Source organism: Lithobates pipiens, unplaced genomic scaffold (assembly GCF_037356315.1).
Source record: "Lithobates pipiens isolate NorthernLeopardFrog02 unplaced genomic scaffold, aLitPip1_a1.2 Scaffold_18, whole genome shotgun sequence".
Taxonomy (NCBI): domain Eukaryota; kingdom Metazoa; phylum Chordata; class Amphibia; order Anura; family Ranidae; genus Lithobates; species Lithobates pipiens.
In genome coordinates, this window is record NW_027507758.1 from 389,844,539 (window position 1) to 389,863,505 (window position 18,967).

Genomic DNA, 18,967 nt, shown 5'->3' on the forward strand with positions numbered 1-18,967 from the left:
AAAGTTAAACATATTCTTCCTGAAGAAAAGACAAGACATGATCACATTATGCAAATCTTTAAATGGTGACTGTATCATTGTAAGAAAAGTATTTAATCTAGGGTCTCTAAGGAAGACATAAAGCCACACAATGAAGCTGGCCAAGAAGTGGTTCCATTTTAAAAGGAGCAAGGGGTTCCTTACTGCTAGAGCGGTGAGGATGTGGAACTTCCTTCCACATTTGATGGTGTTAGGCACACACACTCAGGTTAAACTGTATGGGCAAGTGTCTTTATTCAAACGTACCCACTATTACCTCGACAACTATATGTACATGCAAAGCACTGTAGTAATGAATTCAAAGACCTGTACATGGGGGAGAAAACAACCTCTCAACAAATGAAAAGTACAACATAATGGGGCAAATGCTCTAGTAGTTTTCCTGAACTTTAAGGAAAAAACTAAAACATTTATTTGAGGACAGTGAGGTGCACATTTGGGGACAAAGAAGACAACTGGTTAGTAGAGGTGTGATACCGACAATAATGTTGGGGTCTGCCAAAATTCCAGACAGACAGATGGCTCAGCCTAGTCTAGACTAGCCTAGCTTGAGGTGCTGCTGAGAACCTCTTCTGCCCCCTACAGCCCAACGCTCCAGTGAACGCTGGAGTAGCAGAGCAGAAAGCCAGTGAATGTCAGTCATCTGCTCTATGCTCACTGATGACCAAGAACTGAGTGATCAGCGGTCTTTGATTGCTCAGCTCTCTAGGTAGAGGTGGCGGGCAATAGATTCAGCATTGTATTGATGCTGTATCCACCTAGGTGAGTATGATTTTTTTTTTCCCCAATCCCACACTTTTTTATAAAAAAATAATTTGCAAATAATTCAGCTTTCAGAGAATATTCTATATCATGGATGTAGTCATCTGATATACCTTGCTGATACAAACAATTTTGGACTTTAAAAAATACATAAGATAAATGGATAGGTCTGTAGGATAGGGAAACAGTTTATAGAAACACAGTACATTGTAGTGGCAAAGACATAGGACCAGATCCATCATGAACTGAGGTGGCAAGGCAAACAGAAGAACAGGAGAAGTACTTGTGGTTTGGCTACAAACTATAATAGCCTTGTGGTCTGGTAAATTAATGCCATAAGTGCTGTCCTGCTTCTTTACAGGTTAGTGGAGATATCCTGAAAGACAAAGGGAAGAAACCCTTTTTTCAGAAAACAAATGTGGGTAGGAAAATAAAGCATGCAAACCAGTCACCTTAGATGAGCATATGCAAAATCAAACAGGTCACCCAGGTTGAAGGTTGGTGCGCCTATCCTGGAAATATCTAATAAAAACTGGATAGAAAAATTATGATGCTGTAGACATGGTCATGAAATGTGGCTAGAATGTGAAATACTCATATATTAAACGCTACATAGAGTATACACAATAGTGTACAGTGAAGCATGAGGATGAAAGTTTGGAACAACTTATAGAAAAGAAATGTCAAGTATTCATTTTTGATTTAAGATGGTATCTGGCACAGTTTGATTTGAAAGACAAAGTGTAGAGAATATTGCATTGACCTATGGGCAGAGTGTAAGAAAAAGAGATGCCCCAGAACTGGCCTTTTTTTCAGATACATAGACAAAAGGATAAAAAAAAAGAAAAAAAAATCAATTTCCTGCTTGTTTGAAGCAAGTCTAAAGGGGTCACAACTAAATCTTACAGCCATTAACACACAGATATTAGCAGCGGAGCTACAGTAAAAAGCTGGTGAGACTATGGATTTTGATTTTGGGGACCCCAAAGGTCCAGTACATATTTGAAATCCTTTTCCTAATACTGATGCATCTATTGCCACTTTACCATTTCCTTCTCTTTCATGTGTTCTTAGTAGTGTCTAAGGTCATAGCTGCACAAATACGTGTGGTTTCTTTTAGGGTTCTATTTTCCCTCCATACATTGCTGTATTGTGTGCCAAATGCCATTATCAATTGAAAGCAATGTTTGAAACAATTGTTGTGTCAGAATTGTTGAAGTGTGTTGTTAAAATTTCTTAAACAATAAGAGTTCTTTTTACATTTTTTTTTCCCTTGGGATTCATACAACATTCACGTAAGATTCACAAAGTTTTATAATTAAGTTCAATAGGCAAAATGTGTGGCTGAAAACGTGAACGTTTTTTGAATCTTGAAAACATTTCTGAATAGACTCTTATGTTTTCTCTTCTAAACGTATATATATTTCACTTTTTTTTTTTTTAAGGTGACGTTTACTCCAAAGTTTATCACATATGTTTTTTCTTCATAACATATATGGTTCCATTATGTCTGATGATTTTAGCCTATTTGCAAATTTTCCGAAAATTGTGGTGTCGACAGGTGAGATTTAGTTCTTTTCAAATATGTGCTACTGTTTGAAAATGTAATGCTTTTTTTTTTGTTTTTTACATATTTTTTTTTAAGCAAAATAGTTTACAAAACAACGTACCCACCAAGCAAGTGAACACCAAAATTATAGCAAAGATAATGATTACAACAAAATCTGAGAAGGTGAACAGAAGTCCATCTTTCAAGGATAGCGACTACAAAACCACATGAAACGTAAATAAGCTGTGTGTAATGCCGTGTACACACGATCAAACAATCGGGTGGAAAAGTCCGGCAAACTCAAGTCCGACGGACAATCCCCCCGTGTGTAGCCTCCGGCGTACTTTTTTGACCCGAAAGTACGGCGGACTTAGAAAGTAGTTTTGCACTCCAATCTTCCCGCCGGTGGACAATCCGGCCGTGCATATGCCAGTCCGCCGTAATTTTGAAATGAACGGACTTTTCCCACCCAGAGAAAAGTCCGCTCATTTTGAGCGGGTCTCCAGGTAGGAGGGGCCCGCGAAGGAGACGTCGCTGACCCCGCCACCTGGTATGGACTTAAAGGGGAACCCCAAAGTCCGAAAAAAATCGGCGTGGGGATCCCCCCAGGTCCACATCAGACCCTTGTCCAAGCACGCTACCCGGCCGGCCAGGAAAGGGGGGTATGAGCGAGCGCCCCCCCCTCCTGAGCCGTACCAGGCCGCGTGCCCTCAACATGGGGGGTGCCTTGGGAAAGGGGGGGCCATGTGGCCCCCCCATCCCAAAGCACCTTGTCCCCATGTTGATGAGGACAAGGGCCTCTTCCCAACAACCCTGGCCGTTGGTTGTCGGGGTCTGTGGGTGGGGGGCTTATCGGAATCCGGGAGCCCCCTTTAATAAGGGGGCCCCCGGATACCGGCCCCCCACCCTATGTGAATGAGTATGGGGTACGATGTACCCCTACCCATTCACCTGTGAAAAAAAGTACAAAAAAAACACAACACAGGGTAAAAATAGTTTATTGCATAGCTCCGGGGGTCTTCCGTCTTCGGGGGTCTTCTCGCCGGACTCCTCCGCTATCTTCTGCTAGCACTTTTACTAGCAGAGGAGCCCGGCTTTCTTCCTCGCCGCCGGCCTCTTCTTCCGACTTCGGGGGTCTTGTCCCCCACTTCGGTTCTTCTGCCGGGCCACCGCGCCTTCTTATAGCTCTTTTACAGGCAGTGGCCCGGTCTTCTGTCGCTGCCGCCTTCCGTTCTTCTTCTTCTTCTCCTTCTCCTGGAGATGTTGACTCGACGCTCTCTCCGGCCGCAATGCCAGGGACTCGCTGCACGGCGACTTATATAGGGACAAGGGGCGGGGTCATCGGTTGATGTCACATAGGTTGATGTCACATGGGTTGATGTCACATGGCGACAGTCCCAGCATCCTCCGGGACTGTGACATCGTAAGGGGCGGTCTTCTGTCGCCGCTGTCATCGTCGTCGCCTTCTGTTCTTCTCTTCAGATGTTGACTCGTCGCTCCCTCCGCTCACAATGACGGGGACCGGACGCGCGGCGACTTATATAGGGACATCGCCGGATCATGTCCCTGCCTATTATGATGTCACAGTCTCAGAATCCTCTGGGACTGGGACACCATAATGGGTGGGGACATCATCCGGTGATGTCCCTATATAAGTCGTCGCGCGTCCGGTCCCCGTCATTGTGAGTGGAGGGAGCGACGAGTCAACATCTGAAGAGAAGAACAGAAGGTGGCGACGGCGACAGCGGAAACAGAAGACCGGGCCACCGCCTGTAAAAGAGCTATAAGAAGGCGCGGTAGCCCGGCTAAAGAACCAAAGTGGGGGACAAGACCCCCGAAGTCGGAAGAAGAGGTCGGCGGCGAGGAAGAAAGCTGGGCTCCTCTGCTAGTAAAAGAGCTAGAAGAAGATAGCGGAGGAGTCCGGCGAGAAGACCCCCGAAGATGGAAGACCCCCGGAGCTGTGCAATAAACTATTTTTACCCTGTGTTGTGTTTTTTTTGTACTTTTTTTCACAAGTGAATGGGTAGGGGTACATTGTACCCCATACTCATTAACATAGGGTGGGGGGCCGGTATCCGGGGGCCCCCTTATTAAAGGGGGCTCCCGGATTTCGATAAGCCCCCCGCCCGCAGACCCCAACAACCAATGGCCAGGGTTGTCGGGAAGAGGCCCTTGTCCTCATCAACATGGGGACAAGGTGCTTTGGGTTGGGGGGGCCGCGCTCAGGAGGGGGCCACTCGCTCATCCCCCCTTTCCTGGCTGGCCGGGTACCATGCTCGGGCAAGGGTCTGATGTGGACCTGGGGGGACCCCCACGCCGATTTTTTTCAGCGTTGGGGTTCCCCTTTAAGTCCATACCAGGTGGCGGGGTCAGCGACGTCTCCTTTGCGGGCCCCGCCTACCTGGAGACGCGCTCGAAATGAGCGGACTTTCCTCCGCATGTGTGGGCGAGTCCGTTCATTTCAAAAGTTCGGCGGATAGTAGGGCGGACATAGTACGCTGTATTAGTCCGCTGAAAAAGTGCCGTGTGTGGGCAAGTAGCCCGTTCGGAAAGTCGGACGGACAGTCCGGCGGGAAGTCCGCCAGACTAAGTCCGCCGGATAGTCGGCTACGTATGTACGTGGCATTAGTCATTAAGAGAGAAAAAGGGGGTGATAAAAGGGGGCCTGATAAAAGCAAGGGACTGCATCTGGCCGCCAGTTTGGAGACCACTGCTGTAGAGCAAGATCTTTTTTTTCACCATGTAGCACCCTCATTGCTAGGCTGTTGGGGAAATGAATGGCCCTCCCACACTCCCCAAAGATCGTCCGGGTTTTTTTTGCATGCTAGTCACATATTGAAAATAGAGAGGTTATTAAAGTTATGAAAATTCTAATACGACAGAATAAAAAATTGAAAGTGATGTCATGTGTTGTAGTGTATTTATATTGTATTTTCGGACGACAACTGTACTGATTAAAATTGTATGAACTGGTATCATACGAGAAAAGTTTTCATGTTTGTCCGATTGGATGATATCGGATGAACTGTAGTGATCAGCTCTCGAAAGCTTTGTACTAACGATCCGTTTATTGTCTGATCACTTCAGAAGTGGTGTTTTTTCGTCCGATTTACAGATTGTGTGTACAAGCCATCAGTGTTGGCTTCTGCTGTACTCAGAGAAGTAGTAATTGTTTAGTACAGTCTGTTTAGGGTTTCAGAGGCTGGGAGTTTGATTACTCCCCCCTGCTTCTAGAAGAAACTTCTAGAAATGAGGGCAGGAGAATTTAAATTCCCGGCCTGAATTTTTAGTAGTGCTTAGACAATCCCTGGAGAGGTGTGCCAAGAAGGTGGTTGGGTTATTGCTAAAGTGGTTGTAAACTCTGTTAGACCACTTGAACCTACAGGCACGCCTGTAGTAAGGCTTCCCAGTAGATTTTTGTGAATATCTCCTAAACTTGCACAGTTTAGGAGATATTCAAAATGCATGCAGCCGATTACATCATTGGCACATGCGCTCTCATGGTCCGGCTTACAGTACTGGACCTTTTAGAGCCCAAGCTGGAAACATCAGATCCTGCATGCATGCGAGGGAGTGACGTCATTGTGCTCCCAGCCACTCATGGAGGTGGAGGCGGCAAACCCAGAAGAAAGATGGGTGAAGATGTCAGCCGAGGGCTTCATTCTAAGCTAAGTCTATCAAATTGTGCTATTATGTGATTCATACTAGCACATTATTACATTGCCTTGCAGGATTTTATTATTTTTTTTACCACTAGATTTACAACTGCTTTAAACGGGGGTGGAATTGTGGAGGGTTGGTTCTTCTTTCCCCTATGTGGGGATGTACCCAGGAGCTCAAGAGGAGGGGAACAAGTTTGCCTCTGGACCCCCTTCTTGGACTGAAAGCTGTGCCATCTTGCTGAAGGTCATATCTGTGGACTGATCTTTACCAGATCTGTGAGTGCAGACAAACCCCTGTGTGTGTCTGATAGTCCTGCAACTAAAAGAAGTTAGACCACTTCTGCTTATTACATCTAAACTTGCTCAGCAATTTCCCTGGTTGCCAGCTAGAAGAGGATACCATTTTGCCCCACCTAGAAATAGAGAAGAGTCCTCTGCAATGTATGCATCAAGTGTTTTGTTGTATCTCATACCCCACTCTCGCTCAAGTTATCAGTTGTCCAGCAATAAACTTTGGACTCTGGCATATTTATTGAGCCTTTATGGAAGAGATACTGCTGTGTGTCTTGCTGCCTGCACTGGTAAGATAAAGGACCTGTGGACATTTACACCAGCCCCTTTGGGGGTAGCGCTAGTCTCTCTCAGATTATAGACATGCTGCTTATTGGGTCAGAGGTACAGATTTCCAATTGGCAAAAGTCATCCTCCCTGCCAGGCAGAATTCCTGCCAGGCTTATATTGTTGTATTTGTCTCTGCTGGGGAGATTTACCCCCTCAATTTGACTTAGGGCTCATTTTTAATGTGATTGAAAAAGAACAAAAATCTATGTTGAGTTGTCACTGGCAAAAGAAAAAAGGGAAAATCTTTTAATGGAGAAAACTGTTTTAGTGACCATTGTCAAAGAGAGGATTTCACTCACTTTGAAGAGATTTCCTTTCACATCTAGTATAGGAGAAAAAGTGAAAAGAGATCTTGCACAGGAAAACCTCACTGGGCTTTAAACCCTTATTTTTAGGTATAAGCAGCATGCGTCTTTTTCCAAACTGAACATACACAATTTTTCTATTCCTTTTTTTATGCTCCTCAAGACCCTATCCAAAACACTTATGTTCTTATTGAATATGGCATGTGGTGCTGGGCCCCAAAATATGCATGTGGCAGAGGCTATTAGCATCACAATTTTTTTTTTTTTACAGATCCCAAGATTTTGTTTGCTTTTTTTAGCTGCCACTTAACAATCAGTCTTCATTATGACCCTTGTTCCAAATGAATTAATGGCTGATGTAATGTATATACGGAAATGGGAACCAAATGTTAAAAAAGTTATGATCATTTTCTGGGCTAATATGCAAGGGATTTTGAAAAGTCATAGGGGGCTGGGAACTAACTTGTGGACCCCCTGGCAAGGCACCCCAACCCACGTTAAAGGAGACAAGGATTTCTTCCACACAACCCTAGACCCATGGCTGTGGCAGTCTATGGGCTTACCAGAATCTGTGAGCCTCCTTAAATAATAAAGGGGGCCCCCAGATACTGCTCCCCTCCACTGCATGAATGTGTAAGGGGTGCATAGTACTGGTATTCATTAGCAAAACAAAATGTGAGTGAAAAATAGACTATCACGCTTTTTGACAAGATCATTATTAACCACTTGCCGACCGCCGCACACTGATATACGTCAGCACAATGGCGGTGGTGGACAAATGAGTGTACCTGTACATCCCCTTTAATCGGTGGGGCTAGCAAGCGCCCACGCATATAGTGTGACCGTGCATGCATGATCAGTGTACTCAATGTCCGCCGGTGTCCCGGCAATCATGTCATAGAGCTGCAGAATGGGGAGATGCCTATGTAAATAAGGCATTTCCCCATTCTGCCTAGGGACATGACAGAGATCACTGCTCCCTCTCATCGGGAGCAGTGATCGCTGTCATGTGAGTTTTAGTCCACCCCCCACAACTAGAATCACTCCCTAGCACACACTTAACCCCTTCATCATCCCCTAGTTTTTAACCCCTTCCCTGCCAGTGTCATGTATACAGTAATTAGTGCATTTTTATAGCACTGATCGCTGTATAAATGACAATGGCCCAAAATAGTGTCAAACGTGTCTGATGTGTTCGCCATAATGTTGCTGTCATGATAAAAATTGCAGATCATGGCCATTACTAATAATAAAAAATAAAATAAAAAATGTCATAAAACTACCCCCTATTTTGTAAACGTGATAACTTTTGCGCAAACCAATCAATATATGCTTATTGTGATTTTGTTACCGAAAATATTTAAAAGAATACATATCAGCCTAAACTGAGAATTTTTATATATATATATATATATATATATATATATATATATATATATATATATATATATATATATATATATATAGGGAGGATGTTTATTATAGCAAAAAGTAAAAAATAATGCTTTTTTTTACAAAATTTCCCACTTTTTTGTTTATAGCGCAAAAAATAAAAACCAGAGGTGATCAAATACCACCAAAAGAAAGTTCTAATTGTGGGAAAAAAGGACATCAATTTTGTCTGGGTACAATGTTGCACAACCACTCAATTAAAGTGACGTAGTGCCAAATCGCAAAAGGGGCTCTGGTCAGGAAGGGGGTAAAGAGGTTAAAAACAAATTTAAAAAACAAAAAAGTCCCACAATGTTAATTTGTCATCAATCACATTATCCAGTCATGTAGATCTCTATTAATCATGATGAACAATGCCCAAAGCTCACTGAAGCAAAAAACACACTGAGACCCGAATGATGCACCTGCTCCTTGTTCCTATACTAAGCAGATGACAGTTTTCCTGCTGACAGCTGAAATGCCAACAAGGGGTGCGAATGGTTGTGATGTCATGACCAAATTTTGACATGGCTTATTTGGTTAATGTTGTCAGTCATTCCTTGTCCCTTTTATTACATTTCAGCTGTTAGTGGGGAATGCCAAGCTGAATAATCAATTTCCACTTTGGTCAATCTTACTAAATTGACTTTGTGATAGGATAAAAAGGTGACATATATGGAGATTACTGCCCTGCAGATTAATTCTGGAGATACAACTCTGATTACTGCTCTTGAGTACTCAATCCCTCTGATGACCCTGAGTACTCAATACCCCAATCACAGGCTGTAGAAGTTCTAGAATCTCAGATAGGAGGTTCCAAAGCCAAAGACTGTAAGGTAGGATACTGTGATCTGTGAGGCCACAGGGGAATGATCACCATTACTAAACCTGAAAGACTTTTATTCCTTTTGACGATTATTCAGTTGTTTGCAGGTTGGTCGGTAAGTGAAGCTGGGAATTTTTATTTTCATTTAATTTTTTCTTGTTGATGAGCCTGAAGATCATTGCGACTGGTGAACATGCATGTCAATACATCCACTGTTTCCACCTTTGGGTAGCTCAACAAGAAGTAACTGCACATCGTGCTCATAGGCACTGCCATCAGATCCTGAGCTGGATAACCCCATTTGCCGCAGATCCAAAAAAAATACTTAGTTTAGAGACCATTCTTGGTTGTCCAGGAGTTTGCATCTTAAAGCATCTGTCAGAAAATTCTGAGGAGCCAGATTGTAGTAGTAAGGGAGACAAGTCCAGCTGCAGTTAGATCATAATGATAAACACTGTATCTCCATCTCCATCAGGAGTGAACTCTGTGTTCCTCCTTGGTGGGAAATATGAGACACCACACTCTGAAGCTCCTTAGTCTGTTGCCAAAAAGCTTCAATGTCTGATTGTTGTGAACTATGGCCTTATCATTTTTAGACAATTGAATGCAGACAGATTTAAAAGAACTGTGACCTGTCTCAAGCAGTTTACTAATACTGTCGTCTTCTCTGAGGGCAACTCTACAGTGTTCCTCTCCTCTGAGAATCCAGGACCACTCCCAGAAACATCATTATTTGTGCTGGGATAAGGTTACCTTTTTCTCAGTTGATGACCCATCTCAATAATCCACCGAGTTGCCAATTGACAGGATATGAGGATGTCAGGGCAATTGAAAGGAAGTCATCTAAGCAATGGAACACCTCTAACCCCTGCTCATGCAAGATGGTAATTAGTGATGGACGAACTTCCGACGGGACGTGTCGCGAACGCGGCCGATAGTTCGCGAACCGTAACGTTCGCAGCGGGCCTCATTGAATTCAATGGGAGGTGAACTTTGCAAACCTACAGGTCAAATTTGCAGCCACAAAATAATTACTAGCTGTGCAAACATAGTCCCACCACATGGCCAATGACATAACACATGTATGAGGTGAATCTGGGATCGACAACTACAAGCATTCTTTTTTTATATGTGAAATTGTTGTGACAATTCAGGACTGTGGCGCGCATTAAGGCAATGGAGGAGAGGGAAGGTCAGGGTAGGCAAAGAAGAGGGTGCAGGAGATGATCACCAGCAGCATGACATACAGCAATGACACCTGCACTGTGATAGAGTTATCTGAAATCAGCACCGTGATAGAGAGCACTGACATCAGCAGCGTGACATAAAGCACTCACACCAGCACCGTGATATACAGCACTGACACCAGCACCGTGATAGAGAGCACTGACATCAGCAGCGTGACATACAGCAATGACACCTGATCTGACACCAGCACTGTGATAGAGAGCACTGACATCAGCAGCGTCACATAAAGCACTGACACCAGCACCGTCACATAAAGCACTGACACCAGCACCGTGATATACAACACTGACACAGCACCGTGATAGAGAGCACTGACATCAGCAGCGTGACATAAAGCACTCACACCAGCACCGTGATATACAGCACTGACACCAGCACCGTGATAGAGAGCACTGACATCAGCAGCGTGACATACAGCAATGACACCTGATCTGACACCAGCACTGTGATAGAGAGCACTGACATCAGCAGCGTCACATAAAGCACTGACACCAGCACCGTCACATAAAGCACTGACACCAGCACCGTGATATACAGCACTGACACAGCACCGTGATAGAGAGCACTGACATCAGCAGCGTGACATAAAGCACTCACACCAGCACCGTGATATACAGCACTGACACCTGCACCATAAGCAGCCCCAGGAGGATGTCAGCATAGCACAGGGATGGTGGGAGCCCCTCATAATATGCACAGAAGAGGTACAGCCCCAGGAGGAAGCCAGCACAGCACAGGGATGGTGGGAGCCCCTCATAATAAGCAGCCACAGGAGGATGTCAGCATAGCACAGGGATGGTGGGAGCCCCTCATAATAAGCAGCCCCAGGAGGAAGTCAGCACAGCACAGGGATGGTGGGAGCCCCTCATAATGAGCATAGCACAGGGATGGTGGGAGCCCCTCATAATATGCACAGCAGAGGTACAGCCCCAGGAGGAAGTCAGCACAGCACAGGGATGGTGGGAGCCCCTCATAATCAGCAGCCCCAGGAGGAAGTCAGCACAGCACAGGGATGGTGGGAGCCCCTCATAATAAGCAGCCCCAGGAGGAAGTCAGCACAGCACAGGGATGGTGGGAGCCCCTCATAATAAGCAGCCCCAGTAGAAATATGACACCGCTCAACCTCTTCAAACAGGAGGGTTCGGGCATATAGTACGCTGTGCTTTTTTTGGACAAGGAAGTGAGCCAAATGAAGAAAGAAGGTCTGTGTGCTCGATTAAAAAAATTGTTTATAGACATATACATGGTCTACTGGTCACAGGTGTTGAATTCCTCCGAGATCCATGCCTCATAAATTTTTAGAAATGTGAGGTAGTTAACACTGTCGTGAGCTAGGCGAGTACGCTTATCGGTCACGATCCCCCCTGCTGCGCTGAACGTCCTTTCGGTCCTATACTGATAAAGGACTACTGCAGCAGAAGGTCAGCAGTAGTGCACCTAAACCCTATATATTGTGGACCTATACCAGTCCTTAAGGAATAGCAGACTGTACCTCACTCAACCCTATGTACTGTAGTACCCTATACCTTACCAGTCCTTATAAGGACCTTTGTGGAACTAGTAGGTTGTGAATGATTATCAGACTGTACCTCAGTCCCTATACTGATAAAGGACTGCTGCAGTATAGGGCAGCAGTCAGCAGTAGTGCACCTCAACCCTATATATTGTGGACCTATACCAGTCCTTGAGGAATAGCAGACTGTACCTCACTCAACCCTATGTACTGTAGTACCCTAGACCTTACCAGTCCTTATAAGGACCTTTGTGCAACTAGTAGGTTGTGATTAGCAGACTGTACCTCTGTCCCTATACTGATAAAGGACTGCTGCAGTATAGGGCAGCAGTCAAGTATAATATTCTTTCTATATTTGGAAGAAAGAATATTATACGTGTACAAGCCTATTACCATAACAGTCCTGAAAAGAACCTTTGTGGACCTAATAGTAACAGCTAATGATTAAACTGACTGTCCCTGCTGCACACAGCGTCCTGTCCCTTTCTCTACACTGACAAAAGACACTCAGGCTGCTGCAACAATCACTAGCACAGCAGTGCCTCAAACCTATATCCCGAACTAGACCTAACACCTATACCATGATACCAGTCCTTAAAAGAACTTTTATGGACTTAATAGCTAGCGATTTGGGTCACTGAAGTCTCTCCCTGCTCCACACAGCAACCTCTCCCTATAGTGACAGTAGAAAGAATGTAAAATGGCCGCCGGATCAGGTCTATTTATAAGTTAGGGGGAATGTCCAAGTGTCCATGTGCTGTAATGTCTCAATTGGCTGTCCTGTACCCCATGATGGATGTGTCATCATAGGTCAAAGTTCTTTTACACACAGAAGTCCCCCGGGTGAATGGCGGCAATAGTCTGCCGATCGGGCGGACGGCAAACAGCCGAAATTTGCCGCGAAACGACCGCTGGGCGAACCGTTCGGCCATCCCTAATGGTAATAACTGGAAGCAATTTTTTGGAGAATGTCCTGGAAAGTCCTGGGAGAGGCCAAAAGGCTGGAAACTAACTGACAGTGGAACTAGAGAATTGCAAAGATATTTGTGGAAGTGTGAACATACAGGAACATGTAAAGAGCTAGAGACTTGAGCACTTGTACCCCTCCAATTTCCCTTCCATGTATCGGAAAATTGCTTCTGACCTGACAAACTGGGACAGGGAGGGTTTTTCCTGGTTGGGCAGGATTCATTCAGTAAAAATTATCCTTCTCACCAGACTTCTATATTTATTTCAATCCCTCCCCATAAACATTAGAAAGGACCACCTAAAATCTCTTCAAAGCAAGGTAACCAAATTCATCTGGGCTGGATCGGGTTACAGATGTCCACAAAAATCACTATTCCACTCTAGGTCTCGGGGGCGGGTTGGGACTCCCCTGCCTCCATTGGTACTTCCAAGCAGCAAGAATAGTACAACTATCCACGATATACACCAAGTTTGAAAAAACTGATTGGGTCTACATAGAGAGACAGGCTGTCCCAACGCACACCCTGGACTACCTCCTGTGGTCCCCATCCAAGGACCGCCCCCGATATCATCACCTATCCTTTCACAGTCCCTGTCTCTGTAGGACAGGATGAGATCTCTCTTCAGAATGTAGACCCCTGGCACACATATTTCGCAACCCAGATTTTCACCCAGGCCAAGACATCAAGTCCTTCCAATGGTGGCTGGATAAGGGGCTGTATCGCATCAGGCATTTTTTTCACCCCCTCAGGCCCAGTCTCCCAGAAATATTGTGTGTAAAACCTAGAGATGCTGACCTCAGAACATTTCAGGTTTCAACAGATACAGAATTTCCTTCACGGACTCTGGATGGGGAAACCTATGCCACCAAAATTTACACCATATGAGATGTGGTGTAGTCAGGCTAGGGATCAGAGGGGCAGAATTTCCATTATTTACCAATCACTCGCTTTCCCATCCTTCAAATCCTCGTACATGCTCGCATGGGAAAATGATCTCCAGACCTTGAGAGTTGGCAGTCCTCGTTTTCCAGAGCATTCAAGGGGGTGAGAAACATCTCCCTAATGGAATCAAACATTAAGGTCTTTACTAGGTGGTACCTCACTCCCTCGAAGTTAGCCACCTTTTTCCCCACAGCAAGTCCACTATGTTTCCGTGGATGCCACCTTATGGCATTCATGGTCCAGATTTGGTGGGAGTGCCCGAGAATCAGGACATTCTGGAGCAGAGTGTTCACCCTGATCCAGAAAGTAACTACTCACCAACTCTCGAGGTCCCCCTCAGTAGCTCTCCTGAATGCCAGTCTACCTGGCATTCCTAAAGCAAGCTGCAAATTAATACACTTCATGTTGCTAGGAGCCAAGATGACCATCGCTAAAGCATGGAAACAACCCTCAGTACCCCTCTCAGCAGTCAAATGTAAGATCTCCTAGATTATGTCACAGGAGAAACTTGTCAGCATATTAACAGACTCGGTCATGAAGTTCAAAGCCATATGGGAATCCTGGTCCCTATACGTGGGTGTTCCACTGCGACTGGGTTTCCAGGCCCGACCAGGACATCGTTACAAGATCTGCCTAGATCACCCCCGGTAGATTCAGATCTCTCTCTTCTTCCCTGACTCTCTCTGTGCCTCTTTCTTTGCACTCTCTTCTCCCTTTCTCCTCCCTTCATAAGTACTTTATGTCTGATTATGGCCCTTTAGCCTGGTCTGCACAAGACATGCCATTCTGTCACTTAGCTTCCCCTGCTGAGCAACATGGTTCCTCGTTAATAGTTTTTTTACCACCCACGAGGTCAATAGTATTTTGTGGGATTAAGGGGGAAGCCTCCAGGCACAGATTGCTTCCATTTGGGGTGCCGGAGGCCTTCTCCCAATGATCCAGTTCAAACGCCAAGCAAGGGTCGTGAACTTTGAATTGACAGTGCCAACGCTAGGTTGACTGTTTTTTTCCATAAAACTCCTGCATCTTTGTGGCCATAAATAAATGTATCCATAACTTTGCAATGATTGTACTTACTGTTTATTTTACTGTTCAAAACCAATAAATTACTTTGAAAGAAAGATCTAGAGACAAAACCCAACTGCCTGGTTTAATGGCTTGAGTTAGTGACTGCAACAACTTCATATAATCATTTTTGGATCTTTATCCAGAACTTATCTTTGATTTTCAGTTTTTTTTTCTTGCTTAAAAAAATGGATAATAGAAACCGCAAAATGTTTTCTGGACAGAAATGTTTTTTGCATGGAAGGCTTTCTTTGTTAAATAGGGTACACACTATAAAAAAATTGGAAGAGAAATTCTGTACGAAGCACAATTGTTCGGTTTTCGTATAGTGTGTAAACAACGACAATTGACATCCGATTCAGACTTTCAGGATAAAAATTTCCAAAGGGACAAAGTTCAACATTTTTCTTGTACGTGAACAGAACTAATGAAAAATCCTAAAAAACATGAAAGACTGCTCATGATCAGAAACACTAAACAAAAAAAAAAAGCCTTTGAAAATGAAGAAAATGGGACGATTGTTTGCCTGATTTTTTATATAGTGTGCCTGCAACGTTTGGATATATATGGAGCATTTTCTTGAAGCTTTTGATTACACTGAGGAACAAACCTCTTTCTTTAACTATTGACTGAACTGATGGATCCTGAACATGCTCTGCACAAAGAGAAACACTTAAAAGGGTTTAGCAGCTCCTGAGAAGGAGTGGACTTGGTTTTTGACAAAGTATAGATCATTTCTCAATTCTCTGCTAATAGACCTTTCCAGGGCCTAAAAGACATTACTAAATCTTTTCTTTCCTTGCCTTCTGTCATGTGCTGGTGATGCTGAGGTCTTCTATCACCAGGAAATATTCCCAGCTCACCCTATTACGCCAACTTATTACTGAACGGGGGAATAATTTAATTCTGTACCAGTTGGACTGCAAACACCTCTTCTAAGTCAATCGCTTAAGCCATATGCCTCCTCTGGCCATAACAGACTAGAACATGGCTCTAGAAGAACAGCATAGTGCATCTACAGCAGCCTCTTCAATGGAGTCACCGGCCATCTTAATTTGACATAGTGACCTAAGAAACATAGAAAAAAAGTCATTTTCTACTTTTTCAACACAAACACAATTTGCCGTGGCTATTGAAATGAGTGACAATACTCACCTAGAAGCACTACCTAAATGTAGTATAAGTATTTTTCAGCTCCATATCTTTCCTCTACCCAAGGCATTGCTAAGGAATATTGTATCATCCATTGCTGGGGTTTTATGTCTGGCTAGTCTGATGACTGCTACACCAACTGGCTGAAACAAAAGAAAACATTTTATATTTTTTGAATGGATATATGTTACCAAATCTACTTTGACAGTAGTGAGTTCTTTAATTCCTTCCATTAGAGCAAATGGTAGAAAGGTATTCTTTATATACAGATAATACCTTCTTAACTTTGAAGGTTGTTCCAATGACTCCTGCAGTTAATGGCCCCTTTGGCTGCCCTGCCTTTGGGCTAAAATCAGGCTTTGAAACCAGTACAGCTGCTAGATAAGGCCCAGCATCTGAGAGCTCACAGACAGAATCCTTGACAGTTTACTTAAGACTTTTATCTCTCCTTATTTGCCATTGCGTCTGTCAGGCAAAGATGGCACTGAATTTTGCCTGGCAAAGCAGGCTGACCACAAGCTCAGCACTGAACAAAGGTTGATGGATCCTTGTTTCATGAAACTTTTACTTATTCCAGCTCTTCTGGCAGGGTTTTGGAGAATGCTTGCACTGAAGGATGAAAAGATTTACAATACATTAGGCCCATAATATTCACACTTTTTAAGACAATGCATACCTACCTGACAACCCTCACTTTATTGAACATGGTTGGTCTCTAGGGGATCTTGTGGCTGCTGGCTTACAGCCAACGTGATCAACTGTAGGTATAATAATAAATACATTTAAGTATCAGCTGGCGCATTGGCAGTTGTGCAGCACAAATGGCAATCCACTCACCTACAAGACGCCTAGAGGCGATTCAGTTCGCATTGTGCGCTATACAAGTATTTCATTCATTCATTCATTCAAGATACTGAAGGGTTAGGGTACAATAGGCACAAGTATTAAATACTTAAATCAGAATAGGTACATGCCTGACCTCTGTAACATAATAGGCACAGGCCTGACAAGATCTTACCAGTGGGGCACTGACAGTACTATTATACAGACTGGATTTGTGGACAGCACAACAGAAGTCAAAAGGATTGCAATCTGTGATACCTACTCTGAGCAAGGACACTCCATAGCAGAGAATGCTGCCAGGATTATGTTGCTAGGCAACCAAGATTTAAAAGAATATATTAAGTCCATAGCTGTGATAGACAGATTGTCCCTTGGGATGGGCATAAATTGATAATCTGTGTTACGCCAATTCCACCACTGCTTCATCCAACCTTCACCTTATGTACACCAATCCATCACACTTATGCTTTCACCTTCTTTATATGTTATAGAGGTGTTTAAAATTACTTTTCCATCCACTGGGGACAATTAGCACCATCCATGTTAATGGGCTCCCTATTTCCTCATAATTAATAGCACTTTTTACACATACTGTATACTCAGGTGCATGCTGTCATGCTTTTGTCTGGAAAAACCTATCTGGGTATCTGAACTTCAAGTAAACACAGCTTCAATGCTAAATAGAATAGATTATATCAGCCTGGGTGAGGGAAATGTTTATCTCATTTATAGTATTTATTGAAAAGCAGACATACAAAGCAAATAATGCAAATCGCATACTATGTTCACATATTTTTTCTCCCATTACTAACAATTTAGCATGCTCTATAGAAAACACTGCAGGGATCCCACAATTCTGTTCATTATGATTTTTGAATAGATGTATTGAAATGAAAACCTAATATTATAGTAACTAGGATCCAGTGTCAATGTATTTCTGTTAAAGCTGTGACACATTATTGTGTGATACATGTGGTCTATTAAATAAAACTAGCATTGAATCCATCTGCAGAGAATAGGTCACCTTCCATTTTAAATTGTTATTTAATGAAACACAAAACACAGTTTTTTACAATATGCTAATACAACACAACAAATGTCTCTTTTGAATTCTAGATTATCTGAAATAAATACCCAGCCATAGAAAGATTACATTTTCTTTGCTTTAAGAAAAATAAAAAGCAAACTGTGTGCAGAACAATAATAGTAAGGTAATATCTGGAAATGTTCAAAGTGATACATTATAGATTCTTTCAAAAGCAGATAAATGACTAAAGGGCATATTGTCAAACACAGTTTAAAAAGAAACATAGCCAGCAGAAGCAGTAAAAGATATAAGCATTGTTCATTTTTAACATAGGAAGAATAGTTTTACCTTAAAGAGGAAGTAAACCCTTCCCCCCCCCCCTGCAAAGTAAAAGCATAATGGGCTAGTATGGCGTTGGCGCAAGCGTATATGGTAAATATCTCCTAAACCGTGCAGGTTTAGGAGATATTTCCAGTACCTACAGGTAAGCCTTATTATAGGCTTAGCTGTAGGTAAACATGGTGTAACTAGGTTTACAACCACTTTAAGCCCTGGTTCACATTGATGTGATGCAAGGAACGCACAAGATTTGCTGTGTTTCACCATATCACATCGCACTGCATAACAATCACATGGCGTTCATGCGATCTACTGTGGGTGTCAATGTTAGGTTAATGATACCCTGAAACAGATTATAAAACCCAGTTCAATTGCCAAGTGTGTAAATAAAAGGGTCATGTACTATTCTGGTGCTGATGCGATGCAATTTGAGCCATACAAAATATATGGCTCAAATCGCATTGCATTGCACAGACATCCCAATGTGATGTGCACAGGAATGCAGTGCGATTCCTGTGTGAATCACATGTGGTGTCCTGCACTGCACAAGTGTGAACCCAGGTGTAATGATTTATTTTCAGGCATTTAAAGATCATCACACGGAGCTCTTAATAAATGACAAAATAACACACGTATAGGTAATGTGAAGTGGTTTTGCATGCAACCAATTTT

At 43.4% G+C, this 18,967-nt stretch overlaps 1 protein-coding gene across 1 annotated transcript in view; it reads left to right on the plus strand.

Moving 5' to 3' along the window:
* Positions 1–18,967, plus strand: part of HCRTR2 (hypocretin receptor 2) — a 172,856-nt gene that overhangs the window by 122,214 nt on the left and 31,675 nt on the right. The window contains exon 4 of the mRNA XM_077490313.1: positions 2,247–2,362. Coding sequence (XP_077346439.1) covers positions 2,247–2,362 — 116 coding nt within the window. The remainder of the gene's footprint in view (positions 1–2,246; positions 2,363–18,967) is intronic.